Here is a 27,930-nt window from a genome sequence, read left to right as displayed (position 1 = left end):
TTCATGTCTTGTTCCTCTGAGTCACCAGTGTAGTGGGAGGGACTATACATCGATCTGAAACAAACTGGGAGGTGCACAGAGAGACGCACAGAGAGAGAAAGTTAAAGGAGGAGGATCGGAGTGGAGCAGTGTTTCTCTCCGTCTGTGACTTCAGTGTTTGTCTGTTACCGGCAGCGGCAGTTTTAAACTCCGTATCAGCCCAGACAGCGTTCATGTTTAATAAGGAATCCGTGAGGAGAAAAAAAACCCAGAAGAACAAGGACAAGAAGAACTTGTGTAAACAGTCCCAGTCGCTCCAGGTGTTGCTGATTTCTGGCAGATCCAGGTGAAGGTGAGTAATTATTAGTCGCTAGAAATCAAGATAAGAGCAGATTTTCATGTGATAGGACAATATGAAAAGAAGTAGCAGGGAACACCTTCATATAAACTGATGGAATTAGGTTTATGTTTCTGTGATTAGGAAAGGTAATCTTGGTTTGTTTTGTTGTTGTTCCACAGATAGAGTTCACAGAGAATCAGAGCCACAGGAGGGACAGGAGTCATGTTTTAAACCACTATGGGTCTCATCACACATCCCTGCCTTCTGTGTTGCCAAATGATGGTATCAAGAGGACAGATTTTCCTCTTGTTGACTGGGAGCTCCTTACTAATTCCACTTTGAGCATTTCTTCTCAGTCAGACAAACATGAACAATAGCTTTGTTTCAAACGACTCGTGTCACAACACCACCTGCACCGTGGATCGGGATGGCAAGCCAGCGCCGAGTATCATCATGTTTTTGGGCGGTGTGGTGGGAAACCTCTTGGCTCTCTTCATCCTCGGGGTTCACCGGAAGGAGCACCGGTCCAGGTCGTCTGTGTTCTGTGTCCTGGTGACCGGCCTGGCCCTCACTGACCTGCTGGGCACCTGCCTCCTCAGCCCGCCTGTGTTCATCTGCTACGCCCGCAACTTGTCCATGATCGATCTGGGCAATGAAGAACTGTGCAACCTCTTTGGCTTTGCCATGAGTTTCTTCGGCCTGGCGCCCACGCTCATCCTGTGTGCCATGGCTGTGGAACGCTGCCTGGCCATCAGCCACCCTTACTTCTACTCTGTGCACATCCGCCGCAGCTTTGCCAAATTCACTCTTTTCTTCATTTACTTATTTTCTTTAGCTTTCTGCCTCCTGCCATATAGTGGTTATGGCAAATTCAGACAGTACTGCCCCGGGACTTGGTGCTTCATTGACATGGATGCGACAGGAGACGACCAGGCCAGCTTGGTGCTGGCCTTCTCTCTGTCCTACTCTTCCCTCATGGCACTGCTCATCTTTGCAGTGTTTGTGTGCAACGGATCAGTGATTGTCAGCCTGTGCAGGATGCACCGGAGCCAGATGATGCGACGTGGCTCCGTCGTGTCGACGGGGAGAAAGAGGAGAATGAGTCTGGCCTGGTTCGGACAGGGCGAAGAGGAGATGGATCATCTGGTGCTGCTGGCGCTCATCACTGTCATCTTTGTGGTCTGCTCTGTGCCGCTGACTGTGAGTTCACATCTGTCTTTTTCTTTTTACACTTTCCACACCCATTTGTTTTAGGACTGACTCATGCTATGCCAGTACCTTTGAGTGAATTTAACTGAAAAAGAGGAAAAGTTGTGACACCCTGATGTGTCATTTTTGAGGTGTTGAATCATGAACTAGAACTCTCCAGTGAAATTAAAAAGTGGTTAAAGAAGGTTTGAACTGAGAGGGACAGAAAAGGGTCCTTGAGTGGATGTATATTTGCCTGCTGTCTGCAGAAGGTAGATTTTCCAGATATAGGTTTATTTTAGAGAGTTTGTGTCTACACTAATAAAATTAATTCCTTCCCCTCATTCTGTAATCATTGGGTACGCTCAGCAGGCAAGGCAGCCGTTGATGTTTTTGTTGCTGTGGTATGTGTTTGTGTTCCCTGTTGGAGTCTCCCTAACGGTTACACTTTGCTCTCCTGGCTGCAAAAATACAAAAGGTGTGTCTGAGAGTGCGGCCTTCGCCTCACATGGCATTCTGTCACTGCCTGTGTGTTTGTCTTGTGGATTTGTCTACTTAGCTCTATATCTGTTCTTATTCGAGAGCAGTGTGCCAAACCTGACAACCCTGGCTGACTGGTCCGGCCCTGCCTTCCCCAGAGGGCAAAGCTCTTCTGACAGGAGGTTAAGCAGCCTCCAGTGTGCGCCCCTAAATCTTGGCCCGAGGATTGTCAAGTTTGGTGAATAAAAAGCAGCTAGAGGACATGATGAACGCGAGTTATATAATTAAGGCACTCTTGCTTCGGCATATTTATGTTGGCCTTCTTTAACAGCGGTGGTCTGATGATCGAGGAGTTTACAGGAAGCAGTAAAAAGTGTTTGTTCATGTTCTCGCTGTTCGCCATGTGTCGGCATCTGAAAGGTTTCTGGAAATGCTTGGGTTGATACTTTGACTAACTTACAGCGCATGTGATTGTATTCGCCCTGAGCTGTGGCTGAGAGTGGAATGAACAGCGATGACGACATGTACTCGTCAACACTCTGACTAAGACTTCAGGAAACCCCAACTTCACCACATGCAAACGTATGTGTGTTGTAGTTGCACTGCACTGGAACTAGTTTATGTTTCAGTTTCAGAACTAAGTTAGAAAACGTGCAGGAATCATTGCAAAACCCATGTAAAGTAAGTAGAAAATGGTTGTTTTATGTAGTTAATGCTTTTCTTTGTTTTGAAAAGATTTTTATCTAACCTCGTATCAGATTTACCCGCCAGCATTCTTAGTTTATGTAATCAGCCTAGAGTTACAAGACAGTTCCCTGTTGTGCATCATTCTGAATAATTTGTAAAGATTCCTGTGTCATCTCAGCAGACAAGTGCATCTGTGTCTGTGCTTGTCCGCTCATGCCTACATACATCCTTGTGGTTGAAACCAAATGAACAGAGACGGACGTGGTGAAGTGTGTGAGCACCTTGAAGCAGATTTCTCAGACAGACGCGGAATCATGATTCACACCAGCTGGTTTGCCTGAAGCACAGCAGATGTTGGCCAAAAGAAAAAACTACATTTTCTTGCTGTTAAAATTATGTTAAATTAATCAAATGCTTGCAAGTTTTTTCGTGTACAAAGTCTGTAAGCTGCATTTTGTCATTGTTTCTTGTAGTCACATGACAGCAATGTGCCAAAACAAAACTTGTGTTTCCGGTTAGTCTTCATTTTCTTGCGGCACTTTCACGTTACCTGATATTCTTTGGGGAGTGACATTTGTCTCTGAAAGGTGGGCTCAGCTTGCCGTCATCAGCGTGTTGGTGGATGTGGTTGAAACGTACAGCAGGCACTGAAAAATGACTGCTGTCCTTTTTAACGCAAATTTGGCAGAGAAAATGAATATTTGTAGAATCTGAAAACATCAATTTAGTCATTTTCTTTGGCTCACAAGTATGAAAAATGTCTTGAGTCTTTGTTTTTATTTTTCATCAAGTTTCCCGATCTTGTATTTGCTAAGTGGCTTTCTGGATGAAAACAAATGAGGCAGGACATTTCTAAGATGTAGTTCTTTCTTCAATCCTGCAAGATCCTAAAGATTTTTTAAGAAAATCTAAGTTCACATGTTGTGTTGTTGCTGAGGTGGTAGAAGACGATCGCATGTGTGGAAATTTCTCAGAAGAGCAAAGTCATTTTTGGAAGAAGTGTGTGCCGTGAGCTGTTGTCATTTTCAGGAGTAAGTCATTAGCGGTGAATGTTTGACCTGTTCACTGTTACCTCAGCCTCTCCAGCTTGACACAGCACAGCCCTGCTCTTAGATGCCATATATCACCTGGCATTGATTTAAAACTACAGTTCATACTGTGCACTTGCAGTTGGTGAAAAAGATAAGGTGCCATTAAGTATTTGACACTGATGTGATGAATGTTATCCTCTCTGCTGTTGTGTGAGGGAAAAAAAAACGTTGATTTGATTGATGCAAGTTGAAGCACTGTCTGTGTTGGCTTGTTCTGGGTTAGACTGTTTTTAGATATCTGTTGCCCTTTGGAATATATAGTCACTGATTGTTAAATATTTCATAATACAGCTACAGAAACCCATGCTTCAACGGTTACAGCCCCAATTTAACACTAAAATGACACTTCCGTGCATATATTTTCCGTATCCGATAGGGTCTCAACTTTTATTTGAACTCAGTCAGGGTAATCTAATTACTCAGTTAAATCCACACCATAAATAACACTGCAGTGTTGTAATCTTAATATTTGAACAAATCTTATTTCCCTACTGGAAAGAATTTTGGCTCAAATGTGTTGCATAAATAATAGTGATTTGATAAATATGACAATGTTCAAACTCCTGTCACTAAAAAATCAGATTGATTAAAATATATTTGATTTTTGCAGTTTTGCAAATCAACCAAATTACACCCAAACAAGCGAGTGTTTCTTTGACTGTAAATTATGTGGGTTTAGGTTCTGGTCTGAGAACTATCCATTTGGGTGGTGGATAAATCAGGCAATTCCAAGATGTCACCACAGCCTCTGGTAATAAAAGATGGGAGTTTAGCATTAAAGGGGATAATCATTACTGGGTTTCCCTCTGAAACAGGCCTTTTGTCACTCTTCTTTGTCTTGTGGTCTTCAGTTTGTAAGATTAAAGCTGTGTCCTGTGGGGGAGCAGGTCATCATCAGCACCCCCCCTCTGGGGAGGCACATGTTCCTCATCAATACCTGGATCAATAAGCTGCTGCACTCATATCACTATCGTTGGGTAAGCCTGGTTTTAGGTTTCCTACATTATCCCATTGATAAATGGATCATGATAAACATAGTGCAGGTTATTTTTGCAGCAGCTTTAATCCGGAGCAGCAGTATGGCCACATTTGATCTTAAATGGTTTGACTTAATCATAGAAGGTTTCCATTAGCGTAGATGCTATATCTGTCTCTTAGTCAGCAGACCAGTATTGACTTGTGTGGGTGAGGTTGGATCACAGGAAGTGCAACAAAGATCCATTAACTCAATCTCCACCTCGCTGCATTGAAAGTATTGTATGCATCATGGTAGCGGCTGTAATGAGGTTTTACACCAAGTCTTCAGTCAATGCAGTCGACCCTGTACTCATGAAAGGAAAGTTAAATGCAAAATGGTTGACTTGAGGTTGGGAAGTTGAAAATGAAAAAAAAAGAAAAAAACAAAACAAACTACTGCTACCCTAAGGAGTTTTTTGTAAACAAAGTTGTTTACATTCAGTGTTTCTCACCAAAACACATGGCTAGTCTAACGTGTTGAAAGCATCTCCTTCCTCATAAAACACCTTATGAGGCTTTGTTGTTTACTTCCACGTTTGCATGCTATCAGTCTTCTGCAGGCTCGTGACTATGCATAACATCGCATCGTGCTTTGCAGCTCTGTGAGCACGCACAGGAAAAAACTGCAAAACTGAAACCTGCTCTTAAAACGGTGCTGAGGGTGGTTGAAAACTCTGGAGAATGAGGACCCAGTGCACTCAGACGTACTTTGTTGTGTCAAAGTCAGATTTGAAAATTGGATTCAGATGTCTACATCCAATATACAGAGTTTTTAGAGTTTTAAAAGGAAATTTAGATTTTCGTTTTAAAAAGAAACTCGAAGTGGATCAAGGTTGCTCTGGAATAAATGCATCAATGCCTTTTAAACAAACCTTGTAAACTTTGTTGCATGTTGACCCTTTTACACCCAATCCTTCTTGCTGTCCACTTTGCCTACCAAATAAAGATAAACTACAAACATTCTATTTGTACAATAAGTACAAAAATCCCAGGATGTTCTTTTCTTTGTAATAAAAAAGTGTACATACCAATTCCCTTCCAGTAACTCTGGGTAAGAAGGGATGACTGTCGGGAAGAAGATAAGCAGCAGCAGGCTGCTTTGACACATTTACGGTAATAGAGCTTCATAAATCTGAGTTTCTGACAGACTGGGCAAAAGAACAACACAAAAAAAAAAAAAAAAAAAAGCACATGGAGTGATGTGTTTAAAAAAGTATGTGAAACAGAGGGTTCTGATTTTTAAAGATGCAAAAACAGACTCATCACCTGTTCATGAGAGTTAAGGAAGGTTTAGAGAAATGTGTGTTGGTTCTCCTGCAGGGCTTTAACCAGAAAGCATACGACTAAATCGTCATTACTTTAGTTCCAAAGCATCCAGGAGCTCGTAAGTCCCTCGACAGGCCCAGTCAAGGCCCAAATGCCACAGAAAATATGCAGGATGACTGGATGATAGCGTCTCACTGACACTCAGCACGTCGAGCTGGATCCAGATTCAGTGTGTCAGTGTAGATGACGTGGGGAAACTCCATAAATCTACATGTAACCAGGAAAACTCAAAGCTGATATTCCTGTAATGCTTGGCATCCACTCTGCAGAGTAATTTAATACATCCCCACCACTTAACTAAATGCATATAGTTGCAAGATTTAAACATCAGAGTTACTGATTCAGGTAAACCTTTTTAGTTGCAAATATTTCTTTGATAAACTAGTTTGATGTAATAATGTTGAGAATTGCATCAACTTCATATTGTGTGTAACTTCAACTCATTTTTTTGTGTGTTAGCTGATTTAAAATTCAAGTTGAGATGACGTGATGACGTCGGCTTTTCGTCATCTTGAGTTCAATATTTCAGGTCCCCTCCTCTAGCTTAACAATTTCAGATGCTTAGGATGATTAACAGAAACAAAAAAGCAAAAAATTTGTTGTAGAGGAAGAGCTAATTCCACTAAATTTAGAAGAGATTTACAACAAAATGTAGAAATGTTGGTGCTTTTATTTGACCAGTGAGGCTCCTCGCTTCCCTCACTCGAGTCCTTGAATTTCAAGCTCTTCCCAGTGATTATTAGAGACATGCAAGGATAGAGAAGTTGTTATCAATAAATGGGTCATCTTTGCCGCCTCCACTGTCATTTTAAAGGAACAGTAAAAACAGACACTTTGCACCTGTTGACTGCAGCACAAGAAACAGCACATCGGGCGTTACAAAATATAACTGATAAAAGACGTATTACTTTTAAAAAAACAAACAAACAGATGTGAGGGAGGACATTAACAGTAAGTTTAATTATTCAAAATAAAATGTTTCAGTGTTTTGCAAAAGGTCACGGTTCAGGTCATATCTGATGTTCCCTTGAGGTTCAGGCTGACGAAGAACAAAACTGCAGCTGTGTTGCTTAATGTTGTACATTTCTTTCTAGATGAGTCATATTGAATCAGAAAAATTACAAATAAAGACAAAAAAGATTAGGAATCAAGACGTTTGCGTGCTGAAAATGATGTGGTTTTATGACCGTGTAGATGTTTCCACCACAGCCTGGCTGTTCTGTTTACTGTCCCAGCACACGACCAGCCGGCCAGTTAATAAAGACGTTGCATAAAAGTGGTGCTGCTGACGGCTGAAACCCTCCATGGAGGAAACACCTGTGTTTTCTTACTCAAGGCTCCTCCAGGAGTGTGATCACTCCTTAAAACTCGTCTCCTTCTACCTTGAGGCCTCCTTGATTTCCCTGTATGGAAAGCAACCTTTATGACATCAGATTAGAATACCATGACTTTTGCATGAGTGTGTTGTGACGTGAACACGCCACAGAAATAGGTCTGGGAATCACTGGGTCATCCGTTTACAATGCAAAAAAAATGAAAAACAATTAACTTAGTTCGAAAACTAAAAACAGAAAAACAGTTTCACATGTCAGAAGAAACCAAAAATGGAAGTCACGTGGCTTTTTAAAAACCTTTTAAGACAAAAAACGAAATCATGTGGTGTCTTTGTTTTTTGTTTCCAAGTAAAATAAAACTCCAACTTGGCTTTCACAAATTCCTTTCTTCATTGAGGAGATAGATAGACAAAGTACTTGTATATGTTGGTCTTTATTTATTTAGACGTTCAGACAGAAGGGATTTGCGAAAACCACAAGTGGAGAGTTTGTTGGGTTTGGCGTTCTCTTTTCTTGTTTGGAAATTATTTCCTTGTTTCCTGTTGGTTTAGAATTGAATTTAAAAAAGAAAAAAGATCGCTTCCTTTCAGTTTTTCTTTGTTTGTTTGTTTCCAAGCAAAAAACAAGCAAAAAAAGGAACTGACAAAAAACTAAAATCTGCTCGCTAGGACTTTTGTAGTTTCAATTTGTCTGTTGTTGGTTTTTCAAACAAAGAACAGATGCTTTGTTTTGTTTTTTAATTGTAAATGAATTACAGATTATGCAATGCTACCAAGACCTGAACGGTACAGTTACACAAAAGAAAGGAGCTCAGCTTTGTGTCCCAAACTGTGGCATTTTAACCTCATTGTAAGCTTCATCGAGGTTTCCACAAGGAAACATGATGCTCTGCAATCAGTAGCTGGCTTTGTGAAAGGAACAGTGAGGAATCCCTGCCTTGGTGCATGAAGGCTTACTCCTGAACACACAAACACGTCCATGTACGCGCACACATGGACTCCTATTACAGCATCAGAAGCCTGCAGGGTTTCTAACTCTGTTAACCTGGTTTTCCTCACGTTTTCACTCAGTTTGAGCCCCACAGGAGAAAGTGGACAACAAATGATATCGGTGAAGATCCTCGAGGTAATAAGGTGTAGATATTGAACCCTTTAATGTGGATGCTGGAGAACATGGCCTCAGGCTCCAGTCAAAGCACAACAAGAGGTGAGCAGCTGCAGAAGGGATTTCCAAATGGCTTAGAAACAGAAGGACAAAAAGAGGGTAAAGACTGATGTGGAGAGCAGATGGGAGACAGAAAACAGAGCAGCAGAGGTTATTGTTCCAATGTGGGGTTTTAGTTATTCAAGTGAAAAACATTTGAGTTAATATTCCAGTTGTGCACCTCATTGACTGTAGTTGGCATGAAGGTTAAATCTCAGTTAGATCCAGATCTGTTCTGTTCAACTGATTTTAATACCGTTTGTTGATGTAACACAGTTGCTTGTTTATACGTCGAGCACGTATGAATTAGCAATAGCATTCTTTGGAAGCTGTGTTTCTGGGAACCCAATAAACATTCTCTATCTTTTACATCTTTTAACCTTCTGAACCCCAAAACCTGCCAGCGGGTTTGAAAGGCAAAAGAGTTTCATAGCTGTAAACTCTAGAAGAAGGAAGAATCGTTGGACTTCCAACTTTCTGATGGTTCTTGAGCTCATCATCTGTTTGTTTGTTTTTATTTTTGCAAATCATCTAATAAATGTAACATTTGTATTTTGTTTTCTATGATTTATGGCGTTATAATCATTTTTAATACTCTCCACCATCTCCTCAGCTAAAGATCTTGTTCTTCAGCTGTTAAATGCTCGACTATGTTCACCAGCTAGATGCTAACGGTTTCCGTCTGCTGTTTTGTGCTGAGCATGTCGCTCACATTCAGTTTTTAGAGCATTTATTTACTGAAAACAGCTGTCTGCAAATGAAACGAGTCTGTGACATGACTTTAAACAGTACAGGGGCGTAAAAAGTCAACTGGTGATAAGTCTCTGTGGGTTTGTCACTGTGAGCAACCCCGTGAGTAATTGGTTAAGTCATATATGGAAGTGAAAACAGTGAATTTAGCCCTTTTTAGTCATTTCCTAAATCATATGTTGCTATTGTCTGCCCCTTGAATGATCTCAGCCGACTTCCAGAAAGATGGATTGCCACATAAATTTTTGTTGGTCAATATTGAAAACATCACTTTGGTGGTAACGCCAGGAAGGACAAAATATAGAGACCAAATAAAACGTAAAAAACACAGTGAAAACAATAGATGTCTGTTCAGAGCCAGACTGCCACGAGCTGTGTGCAAGATGGTCTCATAGATTTGAACAACTGTCAACACATCTGGATCATTGAGGCAAAATTTCCAACCAAGAATCTGCACATTTGCAAGTGAAAACTGCTTTATTTTACGTCAGCAAGCAAGAAGATGTGAGGCAGGACTCCATAGAACAGAGGAAACAACAGCATAGTGACACATCGGAGACGTTTTAGGGCAGGGAGGGATTGTTTTCATGGAAAAAATACATACGTTTGAAACACGGAGATGACGTTTTAGGGATTTAATTAACAAACAGAGAGAGACTTTACCTAATTCCACTCGAAATGTGGATTCATAAAACTTGTTCGTTGTGAATTCAATGAGCTGATTTGTGCCTTTTTGTTCGTTTTTGACAGGAGAGCTTACTTTTCCCTCTATAATCAACTTGTCCAACAGTTTTATGACCGACGTCTTACAAGTTTATTGCATTGATCCAATAATAAAATTGTATTGATCTTGGCAAATCGTATTAGTTGTGGGCCTAGCTTGCTTCTTCAGGAGATGAAAAGCCATCAGCCCAGAATAAATCTGTCTTCTCCAATCAATAGCTGCCTCCAGACTCATTTGTTTAGTTACTCATGCTCTAAGTAAAGCCAGTGGCTGGCTGTCAGCAGCTGTTGTTTCGTGGACATACATACAGGTCGTCTTCCTTCAAATGGTGTTATTTTACAGTATTGTTTTTAAAAGTTTTGCATTTTTTTCTGATGTACTCTAAGATTTTCTCTTATAGCTTATGTTCCTTCTTCAGCTGTGTGACGTTATCATTCAAAGGGAGTTTTTACACCGACGTGACCAGAGCTAGAACTGCAGGAGCGCTTTGTGGTTGATGATTGTTGTCAGTACAGATTTTTTTAAAAAGACCTTGTTTGCAAAAAGTAAAGATTCTGATGTGCACAAAATACCAAAAACTGCCTCAATGTCACAGAATCTCTTCATACAAACAGTGTGAAAACAGTCGAGGAGATTTCTGGAAGAGATTTGGTGCGATCAATTTAAAATTAAGGAAAGACGGAAGGTTGAGGAGGGTAGTTGAAACAGTCATATTTGCTGCTAAGACATGTAAAAAAAAATATCAGCAAATCTTTCTCATACAGCTTTTTACTGCATCCAACACATATTTAGTGCATTTCATATCTGTCTTTCTGGTTGTCTTGCCACATTTGTCAGCAGCTTCACTGTTCACGCTGCGTTGCATGAACTGTGCTCCACACCCAAAGCGTAGAGTTTCTCAACTTTAGGGCTGGGACCCCTGATGGAGTCAGTTTAAATTGTCAGGAGGTTACATGACACATCCATCCATCCATCCATCCATCCATTCTCTTCCGCTTATCCGGGGTCGGGTCGCGGGGGCAGTAGGCGGAGCAGGTCGTCCCAGACCTCCCTCCCCCCGGCGACGCTTTCCATAGACATGACACATGACAAGGCATAAACTTATATGGGTGATATGTGGGCGGACGGAGTAATCACTTCTTTTTTTTTGAAAACTCTACGATTGAAAAAATCTATTTATAATTTCAAAAACAGGAACTAAACTAGTATCATTCTCTATGCACGTGCACTTGAAGCACATACTTTTGAAACAGAGTCCAGAAGTGCACCATACTAACATCTAGGAGCTTTGTTTGCTTTGAGAAAGAAAGATTTTTAAATATTTGAAGTTGTTTTGTCATTTGTAAAACTGACTTTTTCCACATGCAAAAGTATTTCATATTCATTTATCAAACACAAATCCTTTCAAATCCACTTATCGAGTCCTGTTGTGTTTCCAAACATTTAAAATAGCTGCGTAATAAAGAAGCTTATCGACTGACATTCACCACTTTTCCCCCTGATAATACTGTAGTTCCTGGATCATAGTCGTGAAGCTGATAACACTGTTGACAAAAATGTTAGATAGCAACACTATTGTTCACTTGACTTAGTGTTTTTGTCCATCTGGTGAAAGTAAGTGGAATAGTCGCTCTCCTGTTACCAGGATTTACCAGTTCCTGAGGGAAATATCTGGTTCTTTAGCTGGTAAACACTCTGTTATGTTCACCAGATTTTTAATAAAATTTTATGAGCATCAATGGCATCAAAATGGTCTCAAGACGTTTTACAGAACGCCCCTAGAGGACACCCGGGTGGAGGAGAGGTGGAACAGAGTGAATCAGTTTGGATAAATGTTTGCCATTTGCATGTAGCGTGCAGGCAATTTTTTGGCTTGAAGCTGCCAATAAAAGGCATGACTTCCAATGTGGAAATCGTTTAAATCAGGCACAGCTGGCCTATGTCTTGCCAGCGATGTTGGTCATTTTAAAAACAGCCAAGACACCCTTAGATGTTTCACATAATGTTAATGAAAAAGTCCAATCTTGTTTGAAAAAGGTTTAATAAATGATCATTAACATCACAGCTTTAAAGAACGCGAGTATTTTGCCAGCTGTGAGTCGGATTTGAACCACCTACCAACCGACCTGTCCTTTAATTAATTATTTGAATAGGATTCTTGTTTCCTCCTCTACCTCGCCGGCAGCGTCAGGTGATATACGACCTAATAACACTTAGCTGAGATGGTGAAATACAACACCCTCACATCAAACAAACCATAAAGCCGGACGTGGTGATCATCTGTCCTGATGTGCTGAGAGACATGTGAAAAGGGGAAACAGTTGACACCCTGGTTCAATAAAAACACGATGTGACAAAACACTCGCCGTACCCAAGAAACCGCAGCCGTCGTTAAGATTGCACGAGACGAATGCGTGCTAATCTGTGATACGTCAAAAGATGGAAAGAGTAATCAAATAAGAATTCCCAAATTAAATAATTTAGAGGAAACAAAATCATCGAGGAAGTAAGGATGTTATCTCAGTCCAGTCATAAATATTCCCATGCTGGTTGTGGACTCCAGCTAGCATCGGATCGGTTGTGATTCACTGGCTTTTTAAAAACATATTAGCTGAGCAGTCGCCTGGTGTTGTGCCCTGGCGTGGTGTTCATCTTTCTATCACAGTCAGATTAATCAAACCGCTGACAGTGTGACAAATGGCTGACCTTTATGAGTCAGTAATGAATTATTGCAGCATATTAAAACAACAGAAAACACCCAGTTATATCTTCTTTTTTTTTTTCTTTCAAATTTTGGGAAGAGGCGGCGTTGAATCCTCTTTGCGGTTCTCTCCAAAAAGTTTATTTTTTTTCTGCTTCAAAGTGCCTTCAAAGAGCGTCTGAGCCAGAGTATGTAGACAACAGGGACTCAAGAAATGCAACAAGATAATTGCAACCAGGCATCAGAGCAGATTTTGTGGTTTGGGATTTTAGGGGCCATGTGAACCCTAGATAATGTTTACTAGCGTAGCAAACCTGAAAATATGTAATGGGAAGAAATTTCTCCTCCTACACTCTTCTTCTCTGCTCCCAGAGAGTCCCATACCATCCTAAAAATACATCCATGGATAATAACAAATGTTCCTTTATTTTAGGTCCCTTTTACAATTTTAGGTACTTGCACTCTGTTGTGGAATTTGGAACAAAGCAGGCCCAGTGGAGAGATGTTTATTTGGATAAACAGGCCAGTTGATCCTGATGAAAGCAAGTGCACACTTTGTAATAATGAAAAACAATCAGTTTCCAGGAAGACAGACTGCGTTTTCTGTAAGGAAGAAAGCAATTTAATTTGTAAACATTGGAACCTTTTAATCTTGTAACCGGACATTTTATCTGTGGATGAAGAAAATAAAATGGAAAAAATAGTTGTTAATGTAAAATACGGAGACTGAATTGACTCCTGATATACTAAAGATTTAAAGAAACAGTGTTTCTTTTTTGCGTTAGAGCTGATGATTACATTGGTGCCACTTGCGTGTGTGCTAAATATAAAGTCCTGTCAGTTTAGACTAAAGACTGGAAACAGGGAGAACCAGCTTTCCTGGCTCCCTCTAAAGGCAACAATGCCTCTAAATCTCATTAATTATCGTTATGTAATTGTTACATATATATGCCGTTTGGTTAATCTCTGAAACAACCAGTTTTCAGAGTTGCATCAGAAAGCTTTAGAGTCTATTTTAGGTGTCAACCATTGTGTGTGTTTGTGATGACTGCCCTAATTCAGGCATCCATCCTGGTTGTTGTCCACTGATTGAGAGATTTCTTCAGACGGTCTGACGCACAGATGTGTGGTTCCAGCAGCCCAATAAGAAAAACTCACAGTTGGACGATGGCGGGATTAATGGTGGACGGCAACAGTTCTGACATGAAACAACAAGCTGAGATAATGAAACAACCAAACGAACATGCAGGCAGAGCTGATTGTGTATCAGCATTCATTTGTTACAACGGCCGCGTGGGTTTTCTTAGTTTACGTTAGAAGCAAAAAGAGGACACAAATTATGCAAAACCACACAATGAAAGTAGAAATATATTAATTTTGTTGTATATTTAAACCCTTGGAGTGAAACAAAGTTGGCTTTGCTCCTCCAGCTGCAGGAGGATGTGATTGTACTGTAGTTTAACCAAAAACATCCATCCATCATCTATACACCGCTTAATCCTCATTAGGGTCGCGGGGGGGCTGGAGTCTATCCCAGCCGACTTAGGGTGAAGGCAGGGGACACCCGGCAGATCACCAGTCTATCACAGGGCTACACTTAGAGACAGACAACCAAGCACACTCACATTCACACCTACGGACAATTTAGAATCACCAATTAACCTCAACATGTTTTTGGACCTTGTGGGAGGAAGCCAGAGAACCCAGAGAGAACCCACGCTGCACGGGGAGAACATGCAAACTCCACGCAGAAAGATTCCGGTGCCCCCACCGGGACGCGAACCGGCAACCTTCTTGCTGCGAGGCAACAGTGCTACCAACTGCACCACCCTGCAGCCGAACCAAAAACAGTTTTGTGATATTGTTGAAAATATGCTGCAGAGCTTTTATATTAGTGTAATGAAGTGTAGCATGCAAGTTTGTTTTTTAAATCCCAAAATGAAAAACATGTACAAACCACATGATTTTTTAATTTGTCTCTGATTTGTTGACTTTGTCAGTATGGTAAAAACTAAAGGCCTGTAATTGGACATCGCAAGACGTGTAATTCTTGTCAGTCACGGTGTCGTATCTATTCAGCTGCCTTGCCTTTAATGTAAAAGAAAAGTGTCTGAAATATTTTGTTTTTTTAATGGAAAGTAGGTGAACAACTAACAGAATTAATTTGGCTTAATGAGAAACTTATTACAGCTACTTAATTTAACCAGAAGCTCATTTATTAATGGTTATATATTCAGTTTTAAGCTAGTTCCAAACATACTGATGCTGAATGTGCTCAACAACAGAATAACTTTATGCACCTGGACACATTCTGTTTAATTGTCAGAATTTGAATGATGGTTTTACAGTATTTCGTTGCTGTTATCTTTTCCTGCCGTTGCTGTGTGTAAAGAACTGTATCGTTAATTCCAAATGCCCTCAGTCGACCATAACGTCTTTAAATACAGGTCTAATTTATTGCTTGCTGAGGTGATAAAATTTCACACCCAGGCAGCTTGGAGTGGTGTGCGTCTTGCGATATAGAGGAGCAGATGTAATTTGAGCAGACTTTATTAGGATAATAATGCAGCTTTAGAGGTGCTAGTCAGAGCGTAAAGTAATCAGCAGGTAGAACCGTAATAAAAGTGTCCCACTGGGGTCATGACCTCAGTTTTTATTTTACTGGTGCTTTGGATCTTTAACTACTTAAAAAAAACACTGTACAAATTCAGTTAATTATATTTAACAATGTGTTTTGCTGTAATATAATCTTATGTTTTATTCAGTTTTCAGCAACAAAACAGAATTCATTGGCGTATGGGAGTTTGGTTTCTTTGCTTTTGGTAACAAACAAAATATCTGATTCATTTCCAGTCATTTAGACACTCTAGAGGATTACTTCATCATTGTAATTACATGAAATTATGACATTTTAGCCCAAAAAGTGACAGATTTACCTCCAAGGACACAAAACACACATCCGAGTTCTGGGATTTTCTATGACTGGAACAGTGACTGGAAGACAAGTTTTGGGTCATCATTACTGCACATTATGAACAACACTCAGCAGCTTCGTTTCTGGTAAATTGTAATTGCTTTAAATCACGAGAACAAATTCCAGAATGCCAAGCAACACAAGATGATTAGAAAGGTCATCCGATATGGTTGAATTGCCACTTTGACCACATTATCCAAACCACTTCTCTCGAGTTGAAAGCCTGCGTGTGGGATTTTTACACGCTGCCAGAGCTTTGGTTAAGAGGAATACAGAGTTAAAAGAGCTGTAAGTAAGCACGTTAGTTTACAAAGCAGTTTTTGTGCATGTTTTTTTGTTCATGTCACAGTTTTACTCACTGTGGGCTCAGTTCTTGCTGCAGTTTAAAGTCTTGCACCTCTGTGGAAACAGCACAACCCCAGATAGATGTAGAGGGAGCTCAAAAATGTTTTTTGTGCCGTATGAAAGAATGATAATGCCATGAATCATAAGAAATGTAAAATGAAAGTTGAATTGAAGAGTTATTTTACAAAAATAATAAAACAGATTAAAAACTGTTCTCACCATGTACGACATTTTTCCAAGTGTCCACATGGGCTACTAAAATTGTGAGGAAATGACTCCACATAGAATTTCTACTACTTGCATTTTTATTTTGTTTCCACTCTTGTCTTCTGTCTTCTCTGCCTGTTGTTCAATCATAATCTCTCAATTGTGTTGAAGAGCACAGAATTGTGCAAAGTGATTTTGATGAAATATCACAATTCTAAGCTTTGATTAGAATACATTTCCCAACAGACCCACACATCACGCATGGCTTCTTTGGAAATTTGAAAACCTGACAATTCTTTTTGTTGTGTTTTCTGGCTGATAGATGGTGCAACCTTCGTGATTTGGAAGGAAAACATGCCTTTCAAAGCCACCCGTGAGTTTTGCAGTTCAGATGGTTAGCATCCAATCGGCCCTCAGTCCAGTATATTGTGTTTGTCATTATTAGTGGCAAGAAAACAGAACAACAAAACTGTATGTTGATGGAGTTTGAGATGTTTTTGCTGCAGTTTGTGTTGTCATTGCACTAAAGATTTCTTTTGAAGTGTTCAACCAAGGTCAGTTTGTTAGCAGCTTCTTCATCCTTTGTTGTTTAACTGAGGGCAGACTGGAGGCGACAGCGATCACCTCTTGAGGTATCGTATCGTGAGATGTGAATGACTGGGGCTGGCTGGTCCGTATGATATTACTGCAACACAATACATCAGCGTTTTTGGCATATTGTCAAAACTGTCGTAGTTCTTCACATTCCATTGACAGTTTTAGTTGTTTTTTGAATGCTTTCAACTAAAATACTTACATATAGCTCCTTTAAAGTAAGTATTTATGTGCAGCCCCCTCGTGTTTCCATCCAACAACATTGTGTTAAATTCGATCATATCCGCAGAAGTTGTTTTGATAACTGCCTGGACTTATGGATAAAAGCTACAAAAATACGACCCATGTTTTAAGAACAACTGGATATTCTCCAGCGGATGTTGTTCATTGCCAAAAAAAATAAAAGATGCAGTTTGTAACGTCCAATGCTCTGCTGCTGTCAAATGAGACGATGAAGTTTGCACATAGGAAAAGAGGCATGTGGCCGACATCCAGATGGCTCTCTGTGAAAGAATATGTGTTGCAGCCAACCAAGAATTCAAAAAAATTGATCTGAATTGGCTCTTAAAGTGACATTAAACACAAGTGTAAGTCTTCAATAACCACACTTAACTTCAATGTGTCACGTTCAATTTTTCACAGAGTACAAAGATCAAAATCAAACCTTTCGGCTAAGATATTTGAAAAGATAACCGGCAGCTGATGAGAAACTGTACATGTGACCTTGTGAACAATTCACCACCAAACAACAGGGACAAAGCAGCTTCTTCTCCGATGAAGAGGAACTGCAGCGAACGTCTGTAGAGCCTCAGTCTGTTGCAACAGCTACAGGGTTTTGCAATGTGCCCATAGTCGACTTGTTGTTTTGTTTTTTTTCATATATTAGCACATATCAGCTCGCCTCGCAGTCTGCACTTCCCACCTTCAAAGTTGGGTTGTCACACTTACAGTTGCTTCCACTTCCTCTTTGCTATTGCCACTGTGCATTTTTTTTAGTCAGCAGTTTCTTTCTTATTAAGCAAACAGCAACTCCTACAGCTTCTCATCCTGTACGCGATAGGTTCCCCACTGAAGAGCTCACGTTAACACATTTAGCTTGCCCTAAATTCTTTAACTTACACTACTCATGAGAAAAAAAAAAATATAGATTCTGTATAGGATCCAACTTATATTTAATATGTGATTTAAAAAAAAAAAAAATTTACACAAGAGTACGATGCGTAGGACAGCTTACACAGTTTATAGCAGAAGGCAGCTGTGTTTGACTAACGTAAAATGTTTTTATTGCCTTGCCCTGTGGTCAGAACAACAATTATTGTGTGAATTAGTTTCCTCACTGAAGTCTGTTCTGTACAATGCTGAAAAAATGTCTAATGGCTCCAGGTAACTCACTGCAGCCTTGGGCATATCTTAAAGAGGAAACTGACTAATGGACTTTCAGACATTGTAATTCCCCTGATAAAACTCGTCTGAAGACAGACATAGACTGACTTTTCTGCTTCTGCTGCCACTTATTACACTTCTGTCTTGCTCCAGAAACAGGAAGCCGTTTAAATTTTTATGGTGCGAAATTAGCAGCTTAACAATGATCTCAGGAAGGTAAGAAGGAGATGTGTTTTATGTGAATAAAGCCGCTAAATGCAACATGAGGGGAAATTACTCTAATGATTAAACTGATTACATGCAGGAGATTCATGTGAATGCCTGAAAACACCCACTCATTCATCTTTTCAGTTTGTTTTCCTGTATCTCAAATGTCATACACCACCTCCTACGTAACTTCCTACATGCAGACTGCGGAGCAGTGAAATTCCCCTCAAAAATTGAAGGCACACCGCATCACCTTTGCATTACATGTATGACTCACCGCCCACAGAAAATCAGGCCACTTCAGGAAGTCAGTCTGGGGCAGAGGTCAGCACCGTCAGACAGCCTGGTGAGGTGAAGAATATAAATCTGATTCTTTGAATCTGGATTAAAGCTTCATTCTGCAGTGCAACTCTAGTATTCTGTGAATCCTGGATCAATGCACTTTACAGCTTTATAGCTGCGGGAACAAAATATTAGACACATACAGCATGTGTTTGTGTGCGGAGACTTTTGAATTTGTGTTGAACATTTTTCTCACCTTTTGTTTGAGTTACAAGAAATTCAGGATGCAAAGTTGCACAAATTCTAAAGATTCAGCAGAAAAACAGGATGCCTGTGAGAGGTGTGAAGTTGAAAGAGGGGTGATGTAGACAATGTTATCAAGGTGTAAACTGTTCCTGTGAAGTCAAGTGCAAACATTTAAGCCACTGAAACATAGGAAAGACACCTAGAAATATTACAAACACGTGTAAATAGTTTCTATGTGTCAATTTACACATAGTAGGTTTTTTTCCAACTCTGGCTGCATATTTAATTTTATTGTCATTCTGCAGGATGAGTTTGGGACCAATCAGACGCCTCCCTGATGGTTGATGCATAAGAATCTAAACATTTAAAGTGCCAATATCATCTCATTAGAAACAGAAGAACTAGTTGGTTTCACACACTTTTGATACAATTTTTCCCAAGAGTGACGTGAGAACATTGACATCAGTCCAAAGTTTTATATTAAGTAAATGGAGTATGGGTGTGTTAATTCTGTTGTAATGCCTCAATTTAGATGAGAAGCAGCAAAAACATACCCAAAAGACTCACTATTGCTTGTAAGGCTGTGTAATTGTGACCCTGAAGGCATCTTAATGAACTGAGCGGTCAGACTGCACTGTATCACTTAACAGAGAAATTTAGTGAATGAATCAGCCTGAAGCGATTAAAGCGTTTGTTTATTTTCTCATGTTGTGGGGGTATAAATCTAATTACGTAATCACATTGTGGTTACCCGCCGCATGTTTGGGGTCAAAAACGAGCCCTCACTGTGTAAATAGTTGCATTTTAGGGTGAAAACTTGGTTTGCAGTTAGGCTAAGCTGAGGTTTAGGATTTGGGTGAGACAAATGCTGACTGTGATCAGGGCAGGCCTCGAGGAAGTGAATGTAAGTCAGTGTCGTGCCAAGAAAATCTGGCAACAGAAGCTACAGCCGGCAGCTCTGTGCAGATATACTGGGTTGAAAGGATAGATTTTTTCAAGAACAGTTACCTAAAATTTAAAAGTGTGGCAAACCTATATTAATACTAAGCCCAGCTAAACACGTCTTTGCTGCAGCAGTGTTTTTATGTGAGTGTGTGCAGTGTGAATGGCGCTACTAGTTCTAACAAACCTACGTAGAATGTTCCCATTTTACAGTTTCCTTTCTCCTTAGTTTTATAGCCCACAACATTAGTGTAGTGAGCTGCTGTTTTTTTCTGCTGAAAGACTGACTGTACAACGACCCAGCATCAAATGATTTGCAAACTTACAAAGGCAATGTTGGCAACTGGTGAACATAGTGGAGCATTTAGCATCTCAGGAGTTCATTTAGGAGTCCATGGAGCTAAAATAGTGAACACTGGTGTTTTATCATTTATCACGTGGACAAAAACATCATTCTAAACAGCTTCAGTTATCCATGTTAGCGTGGCAGGTAATGCCACACCCATCAGCCACAGCACTGTGTAGCTCCTCCTCGTGCTGCCAAAACAGCTCTGACCAGTCGATGAATCAACGGGGAGTTTCCTGTGGTGTCTGGCGCCTTTATGGATTGAGCATTTTCCACAGAAGTTTGATTGGATTGGGATGTGGAGAACTTGGAGGCCAGATCAATGCTTTTGGCTCTTTTTCGTGTTCCTGTTTTGTAATGTGGAAAGTGAATGTTGCTAACATTGGCGAGTGCTGTTGCAATGATGGTGTGCTTGGTTTGCACCAATGCTTACGTGGGTGGTTCGTGTCAAAGCAGCATCCACACGAATCCAAGCTTCCCCAGCGGACCATGGCTTTGTGATGAGATGATCAATGTGATTCTCTTCACCTGTTGGTGGTTGTAGTGTTGTGGCTGATGTCAGCGTTGTAATAGCAGCTTGTTTCTCCAAGTGGACAAGAAGTGTTTAGCTGTTTTAAGAAACCCACATGAGATTGGTATTGATCTTCTGTTCTTACTCTTCTTCCCTAAAATGTGAAACTCCTTCAGAGAGCCTTGGAGCACTGCTGCATTTCACTCTCACTGCTGTAAACAGGCTTCTCTGAGTGGCCAGTAATCTCTGCTCTGCTGATCCCTGTGTAATGATCCCAAAGTGAAACAGGATCAGGAAGCGAGACTTAGGAAGAGTCCACCAGGACCTCGAGATGGAAAATAATGGGTTGTAGAGTGTAGACATCCATTACGTGGTCTGTTTCCTGAATGATGCAGCAGCCATCAGCCCCAAATAGCATCTTATGTGTCTCTGACAGGAGGCGCTCATTTACACCAGACGAACTGGGTTCAGGTAAATTAAGATTCTCAGACATCCGAACATCGAAGTGAAATAATGTTGGCCTGAAACAAGGAGCTAATTCATCCATTTGTCTGCGGAAATGTAATCTGCCACTAATTCGATAACAGATTACTCCTGTAAGTAAACAATTCCCAAACATTTCCTGATTCGAGCTTCCCAGCGGTGAAAGTTTGCTTTCTCTTATGCAGTATTAAGCAAATTGATAGTAACAGCTGTAGCTTTAATGCAATGAGATGGGCATTTCTCACTGTTTCCTGTTATGTTACAGGCAAAACAACAAATCAGTAACTCAAGAATGTAATCTGCAAATTCAATAACAATTTTAAAATGATTTGAGATTTAGCTGCAAGGTGGTGCAGTTGGTAAGCACTGTTGCCTCACAGCTAGAAGGTCGCCCGGGATCTTTCTGCGTGGAGTTTGCATGTTCTCCCCGTGCAGCGTGGGTTTTCCAAAAACATGTTGAGGTTAATTGGTGATTCTAAATTGTCCATAGGTGTGAATGTGAGTGTGCTTGGTTGTCTGTCTCTAAGTGTAGCCCTGTGATAGACTGGTGACCTGTCCAGGGTGTCCCCTGCCTTCACCCTAAGTCAGCTGGGATAGGCTCCAGCCCCCCGCGACCCTAGTGAGGATTAAGCGGGGTATAGATAATGGATAGATGGATGGATTTGAGATTTATTCTTGAAGACGTTTTGCTGTGTCAAGATAAAGTAACTGATCAGAAGTGAAACAATTGTAATGACTAAGGTAACCATGCAGTTCTCCTTGATGCAGCACAGGTTGGAGGGCCGCGGATGGATGTGTCTGTGTATATGCAACAATGTACTGTATGCATCTGTTTATGTTGCACATGTGTGAACTTGGGCTGATTAATACGTCTATAAGCGTGGTCACGGTATGTGCCTGCAAAGCTTTTTATGATTCTCTGTTCTCTTAAATAACCACAACGATCCTGTACACTGTCTCTGGCCTGCTCTTTAACCACAGGCTGATACATGAATATGCTCCTGTTTAAGGAGAGCTTGACATGTCATCAGTTTTGGCCCCACAGCCTGCAGTGCTCTGAGAGGACAGCCTGTGATTTGTGTCCCTATCTGCAGGGCTTAAGGTCTGCCGAAAGGACCATAAGAGGCAGGGTGGCACACAGGAACTCAACGAGGGTGGTAATGTGGGGCTGAGATAACAATGGCGAGGGCGATGGCAGAGCGTACGATGATACATGTCTGTTTGAAATGTTTCTGGCAACAGTGTGTGATGAATTAAGTGCGTGTCAACTTTGCGTTGAGCAAAAGGCACATTTGTCACTGTGTTTGTTAGTGTGTTTTATGCCAGTAGGAGTAAGATTCATTTTTCTAAACGTATTCATTGAAATGACAAATTGTTGCAAGCCTAAGGTCTGTTTCCTGGTCAAAAGCCAAGACTGTTAAGAGTGTTGTGAGCTTTGACTTTCATACTTCTGCGGACATCTGTCACGATTATTTACTGAAGCTTTTAAAACATTCATTTGAGACACTTGTTTTTAAGTTACATCTTAAATTTCCATGTCATTGACTTAAAATCAGCGACAGATTTCTTGCACAGAGGTGACTTCTTCTCAAATATTAACACCCAGTACAAATAACTGATTAAAGCTGCAGTTAAAGTAACCAGCTGACAAGTTAACATTAGCTTGCCGTTGCCTGTCTTCCACTCTAAACCGGTGTAAGAGGAACATGAGCTTACTTGATGAAAGTCTGTTTTGTAATGATGAGCAAAAGAACACAAACTCAAATTACAAAATGAATATTGGTTGCATAAGTCTAAAGCTATTCTTCCCATTAATCCAGTAATACTTGCATTTACACAGGATTAGTTGATAATGTGTTCTTTTATCCTGCAAACTGTAATTTTTTTTGGGTTAACTGCGAGTTTGAAGAGCTTTGGAAGAACTTAAAACACAAACCTAGTACTGAATTTACAAGTAGCTGAGTAGGAGGTATACGTTACATAACTTTATCACGAGATGGGTTGAGTTTAATGTCAGTTCTTCTGTTGAGAACAGTAGCTGCTGGGCAAAAAGTGGCAAGGAAGTGGCTTTTGGTCAGTCTTGTAATTGCGGTTGTAATCTTAAGGTGGAAAAAAGGAAAAGGAAGCTGAGGACACACCATCTCTGACGTGGGTACATTGTGTGTGTTTTTGTGAGTATAAATGTAATCCATAAATACTTCATCTTTACCCTTCATGTGTTCAACTCGTAAACTCAGTGAGAATCCAGTCGTAATGCCGACAACACCAGTTGTGCAATTCAAGAAAATTCACACAACTTGAAATAACGTGATCACTTCCTAAAACGACGTGAACATCTGGACATTGTTTTCTTTGTAAACGCTTCAGAGATGATGACTCTCTCGTTATTGTGCCACTGAGCTCAACATGTTCTAAGATAAAACCACCAGATAATTGCTGCTGTTCTGGGGTTTGCATACTACCAGCTTCTTCCTCTCCGTCCGCCCGACCTTCCGTGGGTGTATCTGTTGATCAATATGTGAACAATCATATCCGTGTGAGTTTAGCCAGTTGATGAGCATGTAGACAACACAATCTTGACCTGTGTCTGCTCCCTCTGGTAGTCTGATTTAGCCTGGCTCTGGACTTGCTCCCTCTGGTCCCTTTCACATTTGTCTTGAGCTCATTAGTTTCAGTCCAGACCCTAGCAACAGGGAAACATTTACACCAATGTACAAAAGCACTCAATCAGCACAAGTCATTAATTAGGCCACTGTTTGTTGGATATTACATGGAGGAAATGGAGAATTGTTGATAGAGATGGGGAGCAAGGTGACGAAGAAGCTTAGCGGACCAGCTGCCACTTCTCTCTCTGCCCGGGACGAATAAGCAGCCAGCTGCTGCTCTCCGATCCGCCTGTCTGCAGTCTGTCATACCTTAAAGGTTAATGCAAGAAAAAGTGGTGTTTTTTTTCATGCAACATTGTGTGGTTCTATATTTAGGTCACTGAAACTTGAAGTGCTCACACCGAATGTGCTTTATCGGAGACACGTGTTGACATTTGGTGAAACCGAACAAAACAAGATGAACTGCAGCCTCAGTTGAGAATGATACTGAGCAGTGCAGCCCTGTTCTCATCTCTCTGCACTTTGATCGCTTTAACAAGAAAGTGCCGACAGCTCCATTGTATTCGCTCTCATGCAACTTTGATTTGGCTTCATCCAGCAGATGGTGTTTAATCTCATGTAACCAAAACTTAACTTGGGAACATTGCTTATTAATCAGTTCTTTATTTAGTCTATGAAATGACAAACCACTCTTAAATGCCACAACACTAATTACGTTTCCAAAGTAAATCCTGATCTTATGAAAAAAAAAATCACCAAAATGGCTGGTATCAGATAGGTCAAAGACAGCGTCCAAACAACATTCCTCTCAAAACAAAACAATCATTATTACTTCCCTACTCAAATACTCGAGCAAAATCTAGGATAAGGTGAGAACACAAAGGATTTTAATGAGAGCAAGAAAGGTGGAAAAACTGGGTTTTTTATAGAAAGCAGCTGGGTAGTTACACTGTTAGTGCCATTGTTCTAGATGAGTTCATGCTGAGGACGGGTGATACGGAGAGAGGAAGGATGTTCAAACCTGTTCTGTGGGTACAGATGAAGCTGTATGCTGCCATTGACTGAAAATGAAACAGGGCTTTGCAGATAAAAAAAAAATGCTCATGCTCATTAAACGTCCTCAGGACAAGTCGAAGTGAAACACTTTAGTTCCAGAAAGTAGCTGCAACATTAGGAACCGACAACCCTGCTGGTTTTTGTTGTGGTTATTTGATTTGGGACAGTAAACATATTGAAAACCACTCTAGTCAAAGATTGTTCCAGGCTTTACATCTGTAACCTGGGAAGAGCAAACGCTGTATCCATCTATCTAACTTCAACCTTCTCTTTCTACAGATTGCAGGCTTCATCAACGCCATTCATCCGTTTTGCGGGGACACGGAGAACCTGACGGCTTTCCGCTTCTACGCCCTCAACCCCATCGTGGATCCCTGGGTCTTCATCATCTGCCGCAAGTCCGTGTTTCGCCACCTGTACTCTCTGCTGAGCTGCCGCTTCAGCAAAGGAGCCGTGAAGACGACGGCGGCGCACTGCGCTCTGTCTTTACCCCTTGACAATGTCATACAGCGCAACCCTCCAGATGTGACTGTAAATCCACAAAACAACATGTACTCCAGTCTGCCACTATGACCCAGAGTAACCTTTGTGCTGTGCTGGATGAAGGGTTGGAAACTGAGAGACAAACCTGTGATATGAATCCGACATGTGAATACACGAGTCCTGCACTCATCATTTTAAGGCACAAAGACAAACAAAGCACCTGCCCCGTGGAACTCTTCTATACATGGCCGTTGCAGTTCCCCTATCAACAAACTTTGGAAAAAATGATTGCACTAGATCTTAATGTTCCACTGACTCATGGAAGCTGTTTCCACGCTGCAAGAAAGGCTGCACCATTAAACAAACAGCACTGTGACTTCAAACCATATCATGTCCATGGATAATATACTGTACAATTACGTTATATGCACTTGGGTTATTCTATATGTAGAAATAATATTCATGAATGTGTGCTATCCTTTTTTCTCTCTATCAGTCAGCATTTTCTTTAGACACACTGTTAATGCATTCTCCACATGAACGGTATCTAAGGCACGAGATGCAGCTCGACATGAAGACGCACAGTTTATTTTTTTGTCATCGCTGGAATTGATGACATGCTCACGCAGTGTGCTCACTGTGATAATGCTAGAGTGGTGATGTTTAACAGCTACAGTATTAACAATGCTCCCCATTGGCTACTTAGCACTAAACACAAAGTACAGCAGAGGTGGACGGGAATGTACTTACTTTAACGAACATGTGGTCATGAACCGAGGTTGGATGAAACATTACGATGGTGTTAAGTGAAAAGTCAAGGGGTCAGCAAAGTTGTTAGTGTTTAACCAAATGGCACCATAGATCACGGCCACATTTCACGGCAATCCGATCCATCTGATAGCTGTCAAAGCATTTCAGTTGGCGTTAGAGTGCAGGACTTTAGCATGTAAATTAAGGCTAGCTGCTTTCAAAGGAGTTCACATAATCCTCATTAACAATATAAGGGAAGTATTTCTGTATTTTGCAGTGTACTACAGTTTTAAATCTGGTGTCTGAGCAACAATCCCACATTGGTGCACCGGTATGGATGCGTTTTATGTCAACCAGCAATGATTGGTCAGAACTGAAGAGGGCTGCAACTGTAGCGACAGAGGTGGAGTAGGCTACGGCAGCTAGGAGTACGGTGCAGCGTACAGTGGGGGGGAAAAAAAACAACCAATAACCATCTAAAACAGTTTCTGATGCTCGATGTAAGAAATCCTTTGATGGTGATGCAGAGACATACTGCCAGAAGTGGGAGACAAAAGTTCCTCACTGCAGATTTCAGACCAAAAATGTCAACCACCAAGGACAAGGTCAGGAAATCTGCAAGAGCCAGTTGGGTTCATGTTCTGGAGAGCATGAATGTTTGTAGAGAATTTCATTGCCATCTAGAGTGAAACCACTATGACTCAAAAAGTAGTTTTCTAAAACACAAACCTTGAACTTAGACTAGTTTTCTCTCAGGGTTGCAGATTGTGTGACACACAGTGCTGGTTAGTCTTTTATAAAAATCAGGCCAAATAAGGCGTGTGTGCTCCCTGACAGACTTCATAACCCTTTTACTCCCCACTGACAGCACAAAGCAGAGCTACATGAATGTGAAAATGGAATATATGCATTGGTAGATTAGAATGTTGTCTATATGTTTTTTTGTGCTCAGTTAAAAAAAAAACAAAAAATAAAAACAGGAACAACCTGTTGAAAAATGATCAAAGCAAAGTAAAAAAAGAAGTAGTAATTTAGGTGAATGTTAAAGGAGTAATAGGAAGTTAAACCTGATTTCTAATCTTCTATGAAGAAACCAGATCAGTTTGGTCTGATATTTGCATTAAAAGGCGACTTTGTTTTTAAATTAGGCTTTTTTGCTGTAGCAGTGCAGCCTGTACAGTCATTGCATTGCATGAACGTTGGTTTTCCACCTCATCTCTTTGTTCTCACAGATTTCTAGGACTACCTACTATGATTGTGAATGTTCTTTTAAGAGCCTCTTGCTTTGAAAAATCTCTTTTGCTGCTACATGCACTGTGAGACTTACTCTTTTGTTGTTGTGATTGTAAATGCATTTAAATGTAGCCTATATGTATGCCATTTCACTGTGCTGTAATGTTGTGAATTCTTGTGTTGGTATGGTTTGTGCAACAGATTGCAAAATTTAGGGGTAAAAGATGTGGTGATGATGAGTTCATCTTATTGGCTGTGATGCACATTCACCACTTGCTTATGCTCGGTCATGCATGACTCGACGTAAGTCGAACACGTTACCACCTGCACATTTTGTTCTTTGTGAGGATGAGCTGTACGTCCATTAAAATGAATGAAAGAATACATTTTTAGATTTTTAAAAAAGTATTCATTCTATGGTACACATTTTGTTCATGTGAAATAAAATATTAACAAAAGAAA

General features: G+C 40.6%; 1 protein-coding gene across 1 annotated transcript; it reads left to right on the top strand.

The window, feature by feature from the left end:
- The first annotated feature begins 96 nt into the window (after window positions 1-96).
- Window positions 97-27,930, top strand: ptgir (prostaglandin I2 receptor). The gene is made up of 3 exons (XM_008299507.1): window positions 97-331; window positions 499-1,519; window positions 25,282-27,930. Exons 2-3 carry the CDS (start codon window positions 686-688, stop codon window positions 25,573-25,575), a joined length of 1,128 nt encoding a protein of 375 aa, XP_008297729.1. The 5' UTR covers window positions 97-331; window positions 499-685; the 3' UTR covers window positions 25,576-27,930.

Source organism: Stegastes partitus, unplaced genomic scaffold (genome assembly GCF_000690725.1).
Source record: "Stegastes partitus isolate 25-593 unplaced genomic scaffold, Stegastes_partitus-1.0.2 Scaffold1427, whole genome shotgun sequence".
Taxonomy (NCBI): domain Eukaryota; kingdom Metazoa; phylum Chordata; class Actinopteri; family Pomacentridae; genus Stegastes; species Stegastes partitus.
Note: the sequence above shows the minus strand (reverse complement) of the source record. Positions and strands in the feature narration are given on the sequence as shown.